Consider the following 19,302-nt stretch of genomic DNA (forward strand, 5'->3'; position numbering starts at 1 on the left):
GTGTATATAAAAAAAATACTGTTTAAGTGCCTGTATTATTTCTTTCCCAAAAGATATACATAGCAATTTTGGAGATACTATGCTGCTGAGATAAAAATTAGCATACAGTTTATTAGGTAATGGCTTTCTTTTTTTTTTTTAAGATTTTATTTAATTATTTGCGAGAGAGAGAGCGTGCACAAGCAGGGATTGAGGCAGAGAGACAAGTAGACTCCCTGCTGAGGAGGGAGCCCAACTCGGAGCTCGATCCCAGGACGCTGAGATCATGACCTGAGCTGAAGTCAGATGCCAACCAACTGAGCCACCCAGGCGCCCCTAGGTAATGGCTTTCCACAAATGCACCCATAAAGTGAGACCACCACATAAAAGGACTAACGTTTTCTGAGTGTGGTTTATTTCATTGATGATTTGGATTTTCAAACAAGATCTCACTTAATATAGTCCTCAGCACCCTGTGAGCCACAGCCCAGAATTTTCCCCAATTTACAAAGAAGAAAATGGAGTGCATCAGCAATTTTCTCAAATTGACATGAATGAATTTGCTACTGATGTAATTTGACCCTGGTTTGCTTAACCCCAAACTCCTTGCTCTTTCCAGTGTCTGTAATGCCTAGGAAAAAATTCTCTGAGAAGTGAAGGAAAAAAAAAAAACCCAAGGGAAGAAAATAATAAGAAAAGGTAAGAGGTGAAAGACAGAGATCAACTCCTTTTATTTTATACTAAATTTAGTATTTTATACTAAATTTTATTTTATACTAATATATATAATATAATAATATAATAAAATAAAATTTTATTTTATACTAAATTTAGTATTTTATACTAAAAAGTAGATCATCTACTTCTAGTAGAATTACTAGAAGAAATCAGAAACGAGAAGGAAAAGCTGCGATAGTGAACATAAGAGAATTTTCCTGAGCTACAGAGAGGCCTGCATTCCTGAGTTGAAATGATTTGCCTTCGTTCAGGTCACTGTCCTCAGAAGCCACCAAGGACAGGGGGGTTCTTGTCTTGTTAAGCCTTGAGTCATTTTCCTACCTCAGGAAATTGATGAAAGGGGCTAAGTCTCAAAGAAATTCTAGAAGCACAGCTGATTCAGTGCTTGACTGAATGACCCAGGGAAACAGGAGCACCCCGTGGGCTGTACCCCTGTAATAGCATTATATTCCTCAAATGCATTTTGTTTCTTTTAGTTGAAGGTAAGCCAGCTGGTCAGTTTCAGTCTTAGTAGCAGCTAAGGTTAATATTCTGTAAAATACACTTCTGTATTCCACTGGCCAGAGATGGAGGGACTGGACATGTCCAGGTATGGCTCGTATGGGGGAAGTTGTGGTTATACTCAGAGCTTGAAGACTCCACCTCTGAATAGTATAATCCTGAATATCCAAACTCAAAAACCTCATAGAAAAAGACTCACCTGAACCATGACAATGGTTCTGAAAATGACACTAATCAAACTCTGGATGGTGGTGATGCTGTAGGTACAAGCGAGGTACTCACTGTTTTCCTCCAAAGAATTGCTCGGTATTGAGGGACACGCTGATTATTTTGGTCAGAGAGGGTCACAGACAGGAAGAAAGGGCTCTTCTCTGCATCATTTCCAATGTAATTCTGATGGACTGGAAAAGAGACAGGTTCAGAACAGTGAAGATGTGCTGGTTCCTCCAGGCCCTGGTGGGAGTAGACACTTTTTCCTCCCCACATGAGCAGGGAACAAGAATCCCAAACCAGCCCTGGAAAGAACCTGGTCATGCTTCCATTCCCCTTGGCAGTTACTGGTTCAGAAACGAACATGTGACCAGTTCTGACCAATGAGACAGGAGGAGAAATGGAAAGGCTCTCTGGAAAGTTTTCCTTACTCCTGAAGATGGCCTTCTCCTTCCTCTGGACATGATGGTGTCTAGAAGTGATAGCTGGAAGTGCTGCAACCACCTTGTGACCCTGAGGAGGGCCAGCCTTGATGACACCACTGAGCCCCTGAATCCACCATCTCCAGAGCCTGCCTTACCTCTGAGTTTCTTGGCATCTACCTAATGGGACCAGTTTTCTCTAAAGTCATCACTGCTCTGGGCAGTATGCTTTCAAGCATTTGGGAGGATGACTGATTTCTTTGTTTATAAAGAATACGCCTTGTCCAGTAAGTGAACTTAGAATAAAACAGTATCAGATATTTAAAAAGATATCGTTTGGGTCTGATCACTCTCATTATAAATGAGTCCCCACATCACATCTTCTATAAACACATGCATTAGCCTGATAAGCAATTTATCTACCTCCTCTCGAATCCTGAAACAGTGATTATTCTCCACTTCCCAGTCTCTCCTGTCGTTAGACACACTCCGGTTTTCCGCCTTCCCACATGTGTTCACCCAAGCCCCTCACTTTATATGTACACTGCTATTAATGACTGAGCTCTTGCTTCGTGCCAGGCACGGGGCTTGGCTGTTTCTCCAGCATCACTGAAACTCTATTCAAACCCACTCAGTATGTAACAGTAATACCTCCACTTTACAGATAAGGAAATTAAGCCTCAGAGAAGTAGAGAGTGACCAGTGTAAGGTTCGGCGGTTAAGAATGGCAGAGCCAGGACCCATTTTAGAGTCTCTGTGAGGGTAGGGAGAATGACTGCCTTTGCCAGTGTAATTGCCTGGAACGTGGTAGGTGAAAAATACCCATCACCAGAGCCTACAGGACAATGCTTCTCTAGTTCTGTGGTGGCCCTGGAACTCAGGGATCCATTTTTTTTTTTGCCTCATTGCTTTGAACTAAGTGTTCAAAACTCACTATAGACAGGGCAACTTGCCTTTTTAGGTCTAAAGTTGTTTTCCACACTGCAAATTCTTCTTGCATCTTAAATAGCTATTTAGATGACTGGGTCCCCTTTAACTCCCAAGGGACAAAAACAACTGGCCAAAAAACCCATATATATATATATATATGGGTTTCATATATTTATGAAAAATCCTAGGGCTGAGACTGAATTGAATCTTTCAATTGAAAAAGCTATTAACCTGGATATTAGTGTCCCTAAACTGGTTAGTTTCACACTTTTTAGGGCACCAGAAAAAATGACACCAACACTTAATTTTCATTTTGAATACCCTTTCTTCCCAACCACCATAATGGCATAGTTACCTTGTCCTAAAAAATACTTGAAATACCATCTGGTGTGGTATTCTGGGTTCTCTAAGTGCACGTCTGTTCTTCGCCACGTCCCTGGGAGAGCAGTTGCATTCTGGAATCGAACAAAATTATGCCAGTAAGAGTCGTATTCAGAAAGTAAACAAGAAGCAGGCAATGAACCAGAGGCCAAAGAACCAGAGAAGCCATTGTCAAAAGGGTACAAACAGGGCAGTAAGCACATGTTCTCATGAGAAAAGACACCATGTCCACATCACAGAAGCATTCTGAAGGTCCTTGGGGTAGAGGGAAAAGCATCGAGCGAACCAGCGGGCTCAGCTATTTCCAGCTTGAGTATCAAGTTGAAATTTCTCTTTCTGGGCCAAAGCTTCCAAATATTTGGGAGTTGGTGCCCCCTAGAAGCACGCCCTTCTGTCTGGTACCCCTGTAATAGGCCCATTTCACCTGGAATACATCTCTGTAGCCTCTTATTCGAGTTCATATTTTTTTGTAGAATTTTAAAAATTTGTCATGAAGTAACACAGTTAATGGGGAAATTATGGATAAACATAATGAATAACCTGAATCCTCTCTCCAAAGATAGTCACTATGAATGATTTGGTATGGCCTCCTCTTACACGGACACACACATGTATTTTTCTTACCAAATGCAATCATACCGAAACTCCACTGGCATCTACTTTGTGCCATGTGTATACAGCAGATGACTGGAACATACTTTTCCGATTCCCATATGCCTCTGGTGATTTCCTAGACGTTTCTGGTCACTTGCTTTTTTATCATGTTGAAGGGGGTTTCCTTCAATTCCGAGCTTACAAAGAGGCCATTCTCAGGAATCAATATTGAATTGCACTGAAAGTTTTTTTGGCAACTATTGAGAGAATAGGTTAAATGGGGAAAAAAATCATAGTAATGTAGTGAATTATACTACTGGCTCTTCCAATGCTGAATGGTTCTTACATTTCTGGAATACATCCTACTAGGTCATGGTATATAGTATTCTTTTGATACACTGCTGGATTTTTTAAAAAATGAATTATGTATATTTGTTAGTGAAATGGAGCTTATAGGTTTCTTTTCTGTATGAATTTCTGTCATACTTTCAGAGTTATATTATTTATAAAGTGAATTAGGATGCTTTCTGTCCTTCTCATGCTCTGGAAATACTGACACTCATTGAGAGACCTTTAAGTGTACTTTATATGCATTAGCTCCATAGCATCTCCACCAACTTTAAGACATAGATTTTATTTTATCCTCTACTTTCAGATGAAGAAAGTGAGGTTCGGACACTTCAGCTAAGCTGCTTAAGGTAGCCAAGCTTATAAGCAGTGGAGCTGAAACTGAGTCAGTGCCAATTTCGGAGGGTTGTTTTTTTTCTTTTTAAAAATTTTAACCATTACATCATTGTCTGTCTTCTTTTGTATGTTCTGCCCTTTACTCCCAAGGAGTAAAGAGTAGGTTAATGTTTCTTAGCATTATTGTACTTTTATTGAATTTTCTTGAATTTTAAAAAAAATCAGCTACTGATTTTTATATATTTATACATGTATATATTTTAATTTGGAAATAATTTTGAGCTTACATAACAGTTGCAGGAATAGGACTGCACAGAGCATTTGTATACCCTGTATACCCTTTACTAGATTCACCTACTGTGAATATTATATCCCATTTATTCATTTGCTCACTGCTGTCTACACAAACACATACACACAGAATTTTTTCTGAACCATTTAAGACTAAGATACACAAAAGCCCTTTATCCCTAAATGCCTCAGTGTGTATTTCCCAAGAATAGAGATTTCTTATATAACCACAATATAGCTTTCCCAACTTTTATAAATTTAACATGGATACGGTACCTCGAATCTACCATCTGCATTCCAATTTTGTTAATTGACTTAAAAATGTCATTTAAAGTATTTTCCCTCTTGAGTGCAGGACGATTGAGTTGTCATGTCTCTTTAGATTCCCTTCTTCTGGAACATTCCAGGCTCCGCCTTTTACAACACTGACATTTTTCAAGAATACAGCACATACCTCCCCTCTTCTTTTTTAAAACTGAGCATGACTCAGGGCGCCTGGGTGGCTCAGTCGTTAAGCATCTGCCTTTGGCTCAGGTCATGATCCCAGCGTCCTGGGATCAAGCCCCGCATCAGGCTCCCTGCTTTGCAGGAAGCCTGCTTCTCCCTCTCCCATTCCCCCTACTTGTGCTCCCTCTCTCGCGGTGTCTCTCCCTGTCAAATAAATAAAGTCTTTAAAAAAAAAAAAAATAAATAAAATAAAATTGAGCATGACTCATTCTGGGTTTGTCTGACGTTGCCCACAATGAGGTTCAGGTCATGCATACCCGGTCAGAATGCTACACAAGCGATGCTTGTCCTTCTCAGCTTATCATACATCAAGACATCCACCTGTTCCTCATTGGTGATGTTAATGTTGATCCCCTGTTCAAGATGTTGCCTCTTAGTTTTGACCTTTTGGTGTGACTCAAGAAGAGCACATAATTGGATTTTGTTCCCAGTAGAATTTCTGGATGTTTCATTGTCAACAGTATTCACTTTATAATCATAAACCATTGGCAGTGCCGATCCATAGTGCGCTATGCCATGGGGCAACATGCAGCTGTGGCATGACCCTGGGGTCCACCAACCAGCCTCAGGCATCAGCTGACCAGACATAGGTGGGGTCCAGCTCAGGCATCTAGCCTTTGCCAGTCAGATGCCACTGCCGTTGGTGCCATTGTCCCAAGGCCCGAGATCCTAGACACCATCAGCAGAGCCTGGAGAGGAGACTCTAAAGGAACCAGGACACTTAGACCTCTGGAGGTTCCGAGACTTGCATGGCACAGCACTAGGTCTTAGCTCTGTGCTTCTAGGTTTGTTAAAATATCACCCTGGGTCCATTCTAGACCTCCCCCTCAGGATCTCTGTGGGTGGGGCCCTAGAATCTGTAGTTTCACAAGCATCCCAGGTGACTCTGAGGAACACTAAACTTTGAGAAGCAATGCTCTAGGCCAGGGGTTCTAAAAGAATCCAGGAAGGGCATGAACTTGGGTGAAGCAAAAAAAAAAAAAAAAAAAAAAAATCGTTATTTCCCTAACTTCAAACTAAAATGTAGTATTTCTTGGGGCACCTGGTTGGCTCAGCCAGTAGAGCATGGGACTCCTGATCTCAGGGTTGTAAGTTTGAGCCCTACGTTGGGTGCAGAGATTACTTAAAAATAAAATCTTAAAAATAAATGTGTTTCTTTCAATTATAAGTGTATGCAAAACAACAACAACAACAACAACAAAACAAAACCCAAAAAACTACAGTAGAACAGCCCTGGGAACCATGTCTCTCTCTCTCTCTCTCTCTCTCTCTCACATACACACACACACACACACACACACAAATCAGATATTTTCAGAACTCACTACAGTGGCTGAAGATATCTTGAATGCTGTTTACAATCTTGACTGTTCAAAACTGTAATAGCTATAAGCCCTGCTGCTGGATTTGTTACTTAATGTACTGATAAAAAAAAGGATGTATATTACTGTATCATAAATTAGGTTTAAAGAATCAGTCTGATAACTATTTCTTTCCTTTTTTTAGACAGAGTGTGCAGAGATGGGGGAGGGAGGGAGAGAATCGTAAGCAGGCTCCCTGCTGAGCAGGGAGCCCGATGCAGGACTCGATCCCACAACCCTGGGATCATGACCTGAGCTGAAATCAAGGGTCAGATGCTTAACTGACTGAGCCACCCAGGTGCCCCTCTGATAACTAATTTAACACAACTGTTTTCCTTTGTAATCCTATGTATTTTGTTTTGTGTGTTCAAAAATATTCTGAGAAGGGGTCTACAGGCTTCACAGATTGCCAAGGGGGTCAAAGGCCATAAAAGCTGACCCCCATACTCTAGATCTTCTGCCTTCTCCCCTCCCAGAGGTCTGAACGCTAGCAACCGCAGGACAGAATAACATCGGAGGAGCGTCTCACAGAGACGGGACTCTGGCCAGTGGCATGACTCTGGCCAATCTCTATCAAATACAAAGTGTCAATTATGAGGTTTTTTTCTTAAATGATCAAAAAGCTACCTACTTAACTTTTGTCTTCACTGAATCCTTAACTAAAATGGGGGGACCCCAACACCAAAAAAGTTGTGAGTCTCGCAGAGTGAGACACTTCCTGTCCCTTGTTAAAATCACATATGATATGAGGTGTAAAGACAAGAACATATGCAGGAACTGACAAAGAAAGGAGACTAAAGCAAAGAAAAAACAAAAAGAACCCTCTCTGCCCAAGACCAGACATGCCAGAACGACTCCAAAAATGAGCTTCTGATGGTAAGTACCAGAAGCGGACAGAAAAGGGCACAAATCTTGAGTGAACAGTAAATGATTTTTAAAATATGTAGACACCCTTGGAACCACTCCCTGGATCACGACAGAAAGCATTTTCAGCACCCCAGACAGCTCCTTCACTCACCTGCCCAGTCAGTACCCAGGCATACTCTGAAAGGTAACCATTACCCTGACTTCTATCACCACGATTCCTTTTACTTGCTCTTGACCTTCACAGAAATGAAATCATATAGTGTGTATCTGTCCTTTGGCACCACGTCTGTGACGTTCATCTCATCCACGTTGGGGATGTAACAAGTTCACTCTCTCCCACTGCCATGTACCTAGCCCCCAGTATGAACACCACAGTGTATGTATCCAGCCTCCAGCTGATGGACATATGGGCTGTTTCCAGTTTGGGGTCGTTAAGAATAAAGTCACATGGACAGTCTTGTGTCTGTCTTTTGGTGGACATAAGCACTCACGGATGTTGGGTATACATCCTAGGACCAGAGGAGGTAGACGTTCAATTTTAGTAGACACTGCCAAACTTCCAAAGGGGACACACCAACTTACACTATTAGCAAGATGTGGAGAGCTCTAGTTGCTCCCTGTCCTCTGACCAGCTCTTAGCGTTTCAGGCATTTTCCTTTTAGTGGTTCTGGAGTGGGCGTAGTAGTGCCTAACTGTGGCTTTAATTTTGCAATAAATCTTAAGTCTTTTAAGTATGACCTATTTTAGAGGATTTCAGAGATATAGAAACTTTGTCATCTTAAATGTTGACCGAGACACCAGGAACACTTCATTTCTTTGACATCAACAAGCAAGTTTGGAGGAAATATTCTGATGGGCATATTTGCCAAACAACTAAAGATTAACACTGCAAATGCTCAGTTATTTTATGTCCTTTTAGATAAACGTTTGCTAAAAGGTGTTATGAAGAGAACATTTTTCTATGCTGCAGACCTGCCTGAACACGCCCATAGCGTTAAATGAGTCCTGAGACTAAGAAATCCTGAATCATTCCTGCAACAAATTCCAAAGCCCACAAAAACTTCTTGTTGCCTTCATTGTCTTTATTTATTTATTTTTTTAAGATTTTATTTATTTGAGGGACCCTGGGTGACTCAGTTGGTTGAGCGTCTGCCTTCGGCTCAGGTCTTGAGTCCAGAGTCCTGGGATCGAGTCCCACCATCAGGCTCCTTGCTCAGTGGGGAGCCTACTTCTCCCTCTGACTGCTGCTTCCCCTGCTTGTGTGCTCTCTCTCTCTCTCTGACAAGTAAATGAATAAAATCTTTAAAAAAAAAGATTTATTTGAGAGAGAGAGTGAGAGTGGGGAGGAGCAGAGGGGGAGAAGCAGACTCCCTGCTGAGCATGGAGCCTGAGATCACGACCTGAGCCAAAACCAAGAGTGGGACGCTTAACAGACTGAGCCACCCAGGCGCCCCTTCACCATCTTTTTAATTTAATTTAATTTAATTTAATTCAATTCAATTTAATTTAATTTAGTTACCCCATTTATACTTGTGGGATGTGAAGGAGGAGGACTGAGCAAATCTGGCCAGGATATTTTGAGGAGAATGTAATCAAAATCCATATATAACACCCTCATTTTATCTGAATGTTTGTGAGTGTTCAACTTAAGCAGGGGATCTGCACCATACACTTGGACTACAGATGAGACCCCTAGTTTTATAGAACACCTGGGAGTTTTCATAGTCTTTTCCAGAGCGAGCTCAATTAATGAGAGGATGCATTTAAATGGACTTGACTTTAGTTTCTAGGTTTAAATTGCTGAGAGAATGCTGGCAGTAAGGAAAATGTATTAAAAAAAATACACTAAAAACTTTTGAATTGCAAATGCAAATAAATATAAGCTGGTTGAAAAAAGTGAAACCACACACAAAGTAAAATTCCTGTCTCTTCCCATCCTCCATGCCCCTGTGCACACCCTTTTCCTCTGATAACCATTCTACCAGGTTGGTGTGGATAGTCTCAGACCTTCGTATGCATTGACAAAGGTGTGTTTGCTGTATACATATGTGCTATATACACATATACATTCACATCCATGTCCACATATCATATACATTCATAACACACACATATATGTGTATACACACAGAATTTGTTATCCATATACACATAGAATTTGTTTTCATAAATGGGATGTTAGTGGAGCTATTACACTGAAACTTGATTTTTTCCACTAAAGAAAATACCTTAGGGGGCACCTGGCTGGCTTAGTTGGAAGAGCATGTGACTCTTGATCTCGGGGTCGTGAGTTCGAGCCCCATGGTGGATGTAGAGATTACTTAAATAAATACAACTTAAGAAAAAAAGAAAATATCTTGGAAGTACTTTATGTCAGTACATTCAGATCTACCTTGTTCTTTTTAGCGACTATGCAGATTTTTAGAAAAATTAAACACTACAGTTGAGTAGAGATATGTAAACTACATAAACGGCATAAAAGGACCTGCCATGCAAAGTCAAGGATCTCCGACTGCTTTCCCGACCTGCCATTTCCATTCTCTAGAAACAATTACTGCTTAATTCTTATGTACCCTTTTGGAAACTTTCTTGCACACTGACAAACTTATTTACCTTTTTGTCTGTTTGTTTGTTGAGGAAACGGGATGGTATATACTAATCATTCTGGAACTTGCTTTTAGGTCTAACTGTATCTTAAACATTTTTCTATGGTATTACATATACTACTGCCTCCTTCTTTCTAATATCTTCTAAGCATTCCATTGTATAAATGTATCATAATTTAGGTAATTTGTGTAATTATTCCTTTACTGATGGAAACTGAAGTTGTTTCCAGGTGGGTTTTTTTTTTTTTTTCTATTTTAAATAACATTACAGATAGGAGGGGGAGACGACCCATGAGAGACGATGGACTCTGAAAAACCAACTGAGGGTTCTAGAGGGGAGGGGGGGTGGGGCATGGGTTAGCCTGGTGATGGGTATTAAAGAGGGCACTGTTCTGCGTGGAGCACTGGGTGTTAGACGCAAACAATGAATCATGGAACACTGCATCAAAAACTAATGATGTAATGCATGGTGATTAACAGAATAATAAAAAATAAATAACATTACAATACACATCCTAGTAGTAGAACTACTGGCCAAATGGTGTGTGCATTTTTAATTACTGCTAATTGCCCTCACAAAATATTGTACTCGTTTACATATCCCCCAACAATGTGGAAGAGAATCCTCTCACAGGAAGGAAGATTGATTTATAAAAAGCTGAAAGATTGTCCCCCTGATCCACAATATACTAATTGATACATACAAGTGAGCTGTAAGGGAGGTCTCCAGTGATCCACCCGGGGGTCACCCTCATTTTAATTAATAATCTGAATGAGCATACAGATGGCAGGGGAAGCACATTTGAAGGTAATATAAAGCTTCTCAGTGGGTTAGCTAATAGGACAGGTGACAGAATGCAGATGTCAAAAAAAAAAAAAAAACCAAAACTCTTGACAGTTAGCAATTAGGGACACACTAATGAGATTAAATTTAGTATGGACAATGGAAAATCCTACATTTGGGGATGAATCCAAATTGCACAAGTACAGGATGGGGAAGGCCAGGTGCTACAAAGCAGAAAATTTGCAACCATGTTACACATCAGGAAACTGAGGCTCGGCGAAATTGAGTCATAAACTGGTAAGTGATAGAGTGAGGCCTGAACCCAAGTTTGTTTGACTCCAAAATGGTCTCCAGCACACCATGAGGAAGACTGGGGCGAGAGGGGGAGCATATTGAAGGTTCATACTGAATCACTGGCTTCATAAAAAGAGAATGTGCCTGGCAAGGAGGGGGGACGAGCCTACGCCGCCCCGTGGCTGTGTGGGGTGCACCTGGAGCCCCAGATCCAGTTCTGACCCCTTCAGCCTGACACGAACCACCTCACACGCGGCCCGGGAGCAGCAGGAAGGATGACCACGGGTGAAGCGGAGCCCACGTCTCAGGAGAAGAGCCGCAGACGCCCTGGAATGCTTGAGGCCCGTCGCGGAGACGGCTAAGCCTCACAGAAAATGTAAACATAAACTCTGAGTGGAAAATAGAGACGGATGAACTCTGTCCAATAAAAAGAACCTGGGGATTTCCTGAGTGATGAGAGTGACCAGAGCGCTTTTTGTTCTAATGAGGTGCTTCTTGCTGGGTCTCTCCAGAGCTTCAGGATGAGGCTGCTGCTAGAAAGACCAAGCCTCGATCAGAAGCTTGCACCTTTCAGCCCCACGGTGAACCCTGTGGGAGAGGAGGGACTGTGGACCGATTCAATCATCAATGGCCAATGATTCGATCAATCATGCTCATGTGATAAAACCCTTTCACGGTGGAGTTCAGGGAGCTTCCAACTTGGTGAAAACATTAAGGTGCTGGGAGGGCGGTCCTCTTAGCTGGGGTACGGAAGCTCTGTGCCCGCCCTCGCCCCCCAATACCTTGCTCTGTACATATCCCCGTTTGGCTGTTCTGAGTTGTATCCTTTGTAATAAACCGGGGATAGTAAGTGAAATGCTTTCCTAAGTTCTAGGAGTCATTTTAGCAAATTATTGACCCTGAGGAGGGGGGATGACTTTGTAGCCAAGTGGGACAGAAGTGTGGGTGACCTGGGGACTTGATACTTGTGACTGGTGTCTGAAATGCGGGCAGTCTTGGGGGGCTAACTCTGGTAGTTAGTGTCAGAACTGAACTGAATTGTAGGCTACTCAGCTAGTGTCTGGAGGAAAACAACCTATCAAGGAGGAAGCAAGTTTCCCATTCCTGCAGAAATGTTCAAGCAGGGACCAATGAGCTGACTGTGGCGAAGTTAGTGCAGGGACTCTTGCCTGGGGTGGGGGACTGGCCTAGATGAACTCAGGCAGTGAGAAACAGTCGATGGATGGGCACTGGTCTGCCAACTTCTTACAGCTCAGTGATGAACTATATAGCAACGGAGAAGCATTTAGGAACTTTTACTAGCATTTTGACATTACTGTGTCACCAAAGTCATGCTCAGGAGGTTCATTTCTTTGTTAAACAGAATCCAGACCCATCTGGGTATTACTCAGTTTGGTGGGTGGGGCGACACATGAAGGGGGTGTTGCAGACTGGTCACGCATAGTAGGACCACACTGAGCTCTGCAACAGATTGGAAATTAAAAAGTGGGTCCTTTACCACCAGTGGTCTGAGAAGCACTGCTCAGAGGCCTCAGGCTCACTGTGACATCCCTGGTGAAGCCCTGCTTGACCATCTCAGCTAAGAAGGGCTCTTCCTCTTCCCTTGCACCAGGCCCCCGTCTGTTCTCCCCACGGTACTTACCAACACTTGCTATCCATCATGTATTGTGTTATCTGTTTATATTGACTGCTCCCCTGCCAGTCTGTGAGGCCACCAGCACAGGAAGCTCAGCAATCTTACCCACTCCTACATCACCAGTGCACAGACTACCTGGCACCGAGAAAGGATCCGAAAAATGAGGACTGAATGAATGCTGTGACTTGTTATGTGATAAAGCACTCCTGATACAACTTTTGTTTTTGGTAATGGTGGGCTAGGTTATTCCACCAACCCTCCCATGGCAAAAACTAAAACTGCTGAAATATCAAAATCACCTCCTTAAAAGCCCCTGGCATGCTCACAAGATAGTCCGGAATTACCAGCCCAAACAGAGGCAAGTGGGCACCCAGAAAGGTAAGAGGGCCTTGGATATCTTTTTTAGCTTGAGGATATTTGTCAATCTGGGCAAAACTAAACTTGGGTTTTGGTGGCCTCCTGGGACCAGAGAGCAGAGTATCAAATCCCCAGACCCGCTGAAGCAGGTCAGTCTAATAGGAGACCCACCCCACATTAAGCTGGACACCCAAAGGGCTACACGTTCAAGGAAAAGGTGAACCAGAAGAGACCCCCTGTATCCCAAAAGCTACAGGAAAGGTTGTCAGTGCTGAGGAGAGCTGAGCGAGGAGAGTCTCTGAGGTGTTGTGCCCACAAGCCAGCCTTCACGTAAACCTGCAGCTCTGTTCTGCATCACTGGGGTGGTTTGGGAAGTCTCATGCTGGGAATTTAGTTTTCAGTGTCTGGCTAAAGAAAATGCAAACCCTCCCTTCAATTCTGACATCAATTCCAGTATGTTTTTTCTCCCCACATTACCCCTCTGACACCAGCTGGGTGTTCTGAAATTCAACTCCGCGCCGATTCCATCTACCTGGAGACAGCCTTGGATCCCACAGGTGAAGGGCTCAGTCCTACCTGTGCTTCTGACCAAACAGCTCTAGATTGGAGGTTCCAATGACCCCCTCCTTGGGTTCCATTAATTTGCTAGAGTGGCTCACAGGACTCAAGAGAAACATTTTACTAACTAGATTACTGGATTAACTATTAACTAGATTCATTATAAAAGGATGTAACTCAGGAAAAGATGCACAGGGCAAAGCATAGGGAAGGGTGTGGAGCGCTTCCATGCCCTCTGGGCATGCCACTCCCCTGAAATCTCCCCGTGTCCCCCAGCTCAGAAGCTCTCTGAACCCCGTCCTTTGGGTTTTTATGGAGACTTCACTGATTGATTAAATCATCGATTAAATCGTGTTTTATTAAATCACTGGCCATAGGCAACTGAACTTAATCTTCAGCCCTTCTCTTCTCCCCAAGGTTGGAGGTCAGAGGTGGGACTGAAAGTTCTAGCCCTGTAATTGTATGGGAGGTTCCTCTGGTGACCAGCCCCCACCCCTAGGGGCTTTCCAAAAGTCACTTCATTAACGTGACAAAAGACACGTTGATCACTCTCCACACTTAGGAAATTCACAGGTTTGGGCAGCTCTGGGTCAGGAACTGAGAAAAAGACCAGATACGCATTTCTTATTTTAAATCATGATATAACACTCCCTACCAAAAGGAGACTCAACCTGGGCCTCCCATTAATCCGAAAAATTCATTTTCAAGAACAACACCAGCACGCTGTTAGGCGGCCATGAACACAGGGACACACAGTAGGCTACTACCCCATGAGCACAGGCCAGGAGAAAAATCACACAACAGAGAGCCCCAGCAACGTCACATAGTGGAATGATCTGTCACAGATGATAAAACCATTATACTGACTGTGTGTAAAGAAAGCAAGGCAAATTCGACATTGTCTTCAATGGAACAGTATATATAAGAAGTGACTGAGCCACCTTGAACTAGGCAATGCTTCTTAGAAACGACATGAAAAGCATGAGCAAAAAAAAGAGAAGCTAGGTAGATGAGAGACATCATTACATTTAAAAACGTCTGTGCTTCAAAGGACACAATCAAGGAAGTGAAAAAGCAATCTACAGAATGGGAGAGAATTTTTGCAAATCACGGATCTGATTAGGGTCTAGGATCCGTACTGTATAAAGAACACTTAAAATGCTATAATAAAAGGAGAAATAACCCAGTAATGAAATTACTTTGCAATCTGTTTCTTCGTGCGTTTGAAAAATTTTAAGCAGCTACCAGTATTGTCCCTTCTAGTACACTGATGACTTTAACGGACTCCGAGCAAGCCAGCTTGGTTTCCCTCTGAGTCTCACGTGCACTTGGGTCTTTTATCAGGGTGTACATTAACACTGGCCGCAAGCTTTTAGCTGAAGACCATCAATATAAAACACAGCCACAGTGCTCCAACTGAGCACTCACGCTTGGTGGCTCTGGTAGAAACAAAATTGAAAACAGTATTTGAGCCCTGATACCCTATTTCCCAGAGAGAGGCAATCTGAGACAGGACTGGGTTTTGGACACAAGAGACCACAGTGATTTGTGAAATCAATAACTCCACCAAATGGCTTCAAAGATGTTAAGTGAACTGTCTACGGTCACTCTGCTAGTGAGCTGTGGACTCACCATCTGAACCCAGGCAGTCTGACTGTAGAGCCACTCCTGTCCATGATCCTCCAGAGGCGATTTCTAACCCCTGACCAGGTCCAAAATGTGTCCTTTGGCATGGGGCAGGGCCAGGGTACACAGCCAGGTGAGGAGTGTTTGGGGATCCTAGGACCACATTTATGTCTTTCTTAGGAAGTGTGGATTGCCTCTGGACACCGGTTCTGGCAGGGGGCAGAGCTCTGCTTACACGGGGTGGGTAAAGTCTAGTACAGTTTGCTCATTTCAGGCAGGGCTAAGGTTTTGCAAAAATTTTGGGAGCACAAGGATGTCTTGAGGTACAACAACCTCTAGGGTCTCTGGCACTTAAGGTTCCCAAAGTAGAAACTCAGCATGGTAGCTGCTAGCTTTCTAAGCACTGGGAAATGAAGACTCAGTGTTTCTGCTCCGGGCTTAGCTCCTGGCACACAGCAGGCTGCCTGAGTCTGTGGTACTAAGACCATCTTGTTTCAGGAGCTGGGTCATTTGCGGAGGGCTGTTTCCAAGCTTCAGAAGCAAATTCTGCAGGGAGTTCCTTCCTCTGTGTGGGTCAGTTGACATCACTGTGGACAAGATGTATGTGGGCACCTATTCAGGAGTCCAGCCGAAGATGGGACAGCCTCCTTGTACCTCACAGAGCACTGGTGAAGGCCCCTGTCTGGGTACGTGAAGTTAAAGCCAAAGCTGAAGATAAGAAATAGCGTCCCAAATGCTGTGGCCTTTCAAGTTAAATGCATAGCCCTTCACCAAGAGTTTGATCAAGGAGGTGGTCGGGAAAGCAAGGCTGGCAATATAGTTAACAACCCCACCGTCAATCATCACAAGTACAGCTTTACAAGCTTGGCTCACTGGCTCTTTTTAATAATACAGAGACACTATCCATTTTATAGATGAAGAAACCGAGGCTCAGAAAGGCTGGGTTACTTCCCCACGGTCATATAGCTAGGAGATGGGGGAGCGAAAACTTGAACCCAGGCTTGTCTGACTCCAAAGCTGGGGTGGGAGGTGCTAAAGCACCGACGGCCTACCTCTCAGGGAGGTAGCAAAGATGGAAAACACTGGGGCTCACACCACACTCTGCAGTTTTGGGGGTAGACCTCAGGGGTAGAGTGGGCAGTGGAAGTCTGAAGAAGAAACACAAGCAAGGTGAGTCCCTGTGGCCAGCAGCAAGAAAGACCAGGAGACCCCAGAAAGAGGGCTTGGGCCCAAGGATGGTGGACAGACACCTTTCCTGGTGTCCTCCCTGAATAAAGACGGCATTTGGTAATTGTAGTAACTTTTGCATCTCTCTCCTAGACCCTGTGTTGCTCACAGGGCAATGCTGAGCTGACCAGCTTGGCAAAGGGGGAGAGCTGGGCTTCTGGAGCCACCCACAAAGGTGAGCTGGCTGTGAATTCTTCTTTGGTCCCACTGCTGGCAGACCACTTTAATGTCCCTGGCTTTATTATAGATCTTTTAAAGGGTATGTATCACCCTATTAATAGCACCTTCCATACAGAGAATAATGGCATTTTCCCTTCACGTCTGCTTCAAGCGAGAGTCAGAAGAGTTCCACTGAGCCCTTCCCAGGCTGCATTTAGGCAAGTGTTCTGCGGTAATGAGCATCACCAACGGCTCGCTGCTGTAACCCAGGTGCTATAATCATGTGCTTGGTGACAATATTGGGGTGGGGTGGGGCTTCCTTACCTCATCTGAAGAACCATTTTCCACTCTGAATCTTCCAGCCCTTTGGATGGCTCCATCGGCATCACTGGAAATAAGCTAGGGGACAAGAGAGCACTCAGTTAGGTAGCTGGGTCGCCACGTGCAAAGCCTCTTCTGTCTGTATCTGTCCTACAAGCCAAATCCAACGACAGCCGGAGGGCCTAGCCTAGAAGCTAGTGGTCTTTCTGAAGCTCTGTCAGCCAAGCCCTCACACAGTTGGTCTCCACAGTGTTTAGGAAGCTGAAGAGTGAGGACCCCCTCACTGGAAAGAGTAGGAAAACAAGAGCATCAAATCTAAATGCGAACATTTTCAATATAATTTAAATGTGAACATATTCCAATACTGAGAAGTATCAAAGCAATGCTCCCTGGAAAAACAATCTTAATACACATCACATGTGGACAAGTGCAGCTCACAGATGGCAAAACCGAAAGCCAAGTCTCAAGTTCGGCCATCTTCACAGGAAAGCCTGAAAAACAATTAATGGCTGGCATGAACTCAAGACTCTTAACATCGCAGAAAGCTCTTGCGCTTCATTCAGTTTTAAATGGTCTCCAAAAGGCCAATGAGCCCCTTCCAAGGCAGGCAGGCTCTATTTGAGCTCTGGCAACAGGATGCTTGCAAATAGACAGTCTTCAAGGAGCTCACTGGTAGGATGAGATGAGTGAGATCAGCACTTGGCGCAACAGTCCTAAAATTATTGACTCGAGATTTAACTTATTTTCTCCCAAATCTCCTAGATTTCTCAGCAGCAACTTGGGAAAATGACATGTCTTTTTTTAACTTTTAAATCTACCCACGATTTGTAGCCAAGATCTGCCAAGAATTTCCATTTCCCAGACTCATTAGGATGTGATTGCCCTGGGGGAGGACACTTCTTACCTCTGTAACTCAAGACCTACCTGGTAAAACAGATAACACAATTTCTTAAGAAAGATGGTTATCTCCTATTTTCACTCATGTTAAGAGATATGAAAGTGTGAAAATGGAAAAAAATAAGGGGAAACTCTACAAAAATTCCCAGGGAAAATTATTTGCAAAAGGCTGATAAATCTTTTCCACGATAAATATCGAAATAATAGTATGTAATATTTATTGAGCACTTCTAGAAGCCATGTACTGTTCGGCTTTCACAAGCATTCTCTCATTTAACTCTCAAAATAGCAACTCGGGTAGGTACCATCATTGTTCTCATCTACCAGTAAGGAAACTGAGGCAGAGGAAGGTAAAATAACCAGCCATAGTCATATCCTAGTCAGTACCTGGGAGGCCTGGGATGTGAATGCAGGCAGCCAGACTTCAGAAACCCATCGTTCTCACCTAACCACTGCCCCACCTAACCATCCTCCGTGGAATAAAAATATTGTTATGTGTATGTTTAGCTGTTTATGGCATTAGATTATTACACGCTCGATAAACCAAACACAAGCAACAGAGGCTATGTGGTAAGGAATTTAACCCTGCCCAAGAGAGCTCTGGCCTTTGCCCTTGGCTCCTGAGAGGTCATCTCTAAGCCCTGGGAATGTCCTGCAGGAGTGTGTGTTTACCTGGGCTTTGAGCCACACAGGAGAATAACCTGACTTGTGGGCAGGGGGTGCTTTGGGTTACACAGTATCAGATCTACCTCTGGACACCAAGACTCGGGTGAGCTTTCCTGGTGCATATACCATCACACATCATGGCCAGGATGGGTTATTGCTGTCCTTGAGCCCACCGGGAGAGGACAACTGGGAAGCTCTGCATTTGGAACTCTCCTGGACTCTGTCCCTTGTGTCTGTTGCCTTGGCTAATCTGAATCTGTATCCTTTCGCCGTAATAAACCATAAGCAAGCCTAGCAGCTTTCACTAGATTCTGTGAATCCCCTTCTAGCAAATTATTGAACCTGAGAGCAGCCCTGGGGACCCCTGTACTCTGCAGTTAATGTCAGAAGTGAGGTCTGGTGGCCTGTTTCCTAGTTTAGAGAGGCCAATTCTCAAGTACAAGAACAAGATGAATGTGGGTCTCCTGGGGTCATCGCCATTTTCATGGGGGAAGGATAGAGGATTCAGTGTCAGTTTCTTCTTTGCTTTTGAGCTTCTACTCACTGTCTGTTAAAATAGTAAAATAAAGGTTACAGCAAATAGTTTTCAAGTCAAGTGTTCTTGGCGTAGGCTGCCTTAAGCGCTTTGAGAAAAGTGTTCCGAGGTTACAACTGAAGAGAAAAGAGAGCTGCCATCAATTAATACACCTGCCACAGGTGAATAAAG

At 43.5% G+C, this 19,302-nt stretch overlaps 1 protein-coding gene across 5 annotated transcripts in view; it reads right to left on the minus strand.

Annotated features, from left to right (window-relative positions):
• Window positions 1-19,302, minus strand: part of GARNL3 (GTPase activating Rap/RanGAP domain like 3) — a 141,852-nt gene that overhangs the window by 64,039 nt on the left and 58,511 nt on the right. For all 5 annotated transcript variants that reach the window (XM_027614301.2, XM_035723671.1, XM_027614300.2 and 2 more), the window contains 3 exons: window positions 17,037-17,111; window positions 3,136-3,235; window positions 1,501-1,619 (listed from right to left, as the gene is read on the minus strand). In XM_027614301.2, coding sequence (XP_027470102.1) covers window positions 1,501-1,619; window positions 3,136-3,235; window positions 17,037-17,111 — 294 coding nt within the window. The remainder of the gene's footprint in view (window positions 1-1,500; window positions 1,620-3,135; window positions 3,236-17,036; window positions 17,112-19,302) is intronic.

The sequence above is a fragment of the Zalophus californianus genome, chromosome 13 (assembly GCF_009762305.2).
Source record: "Zalophus californianus isolate mZalCal1 chromosome 13, mZalCal1.pri.v2, whole genome shotgun sequence".
NCBI lineage: Eukaryota > Metazoa > Chordata > Mammalia > Carnivora > Otariidae > Zalophus > Zalophus californianus.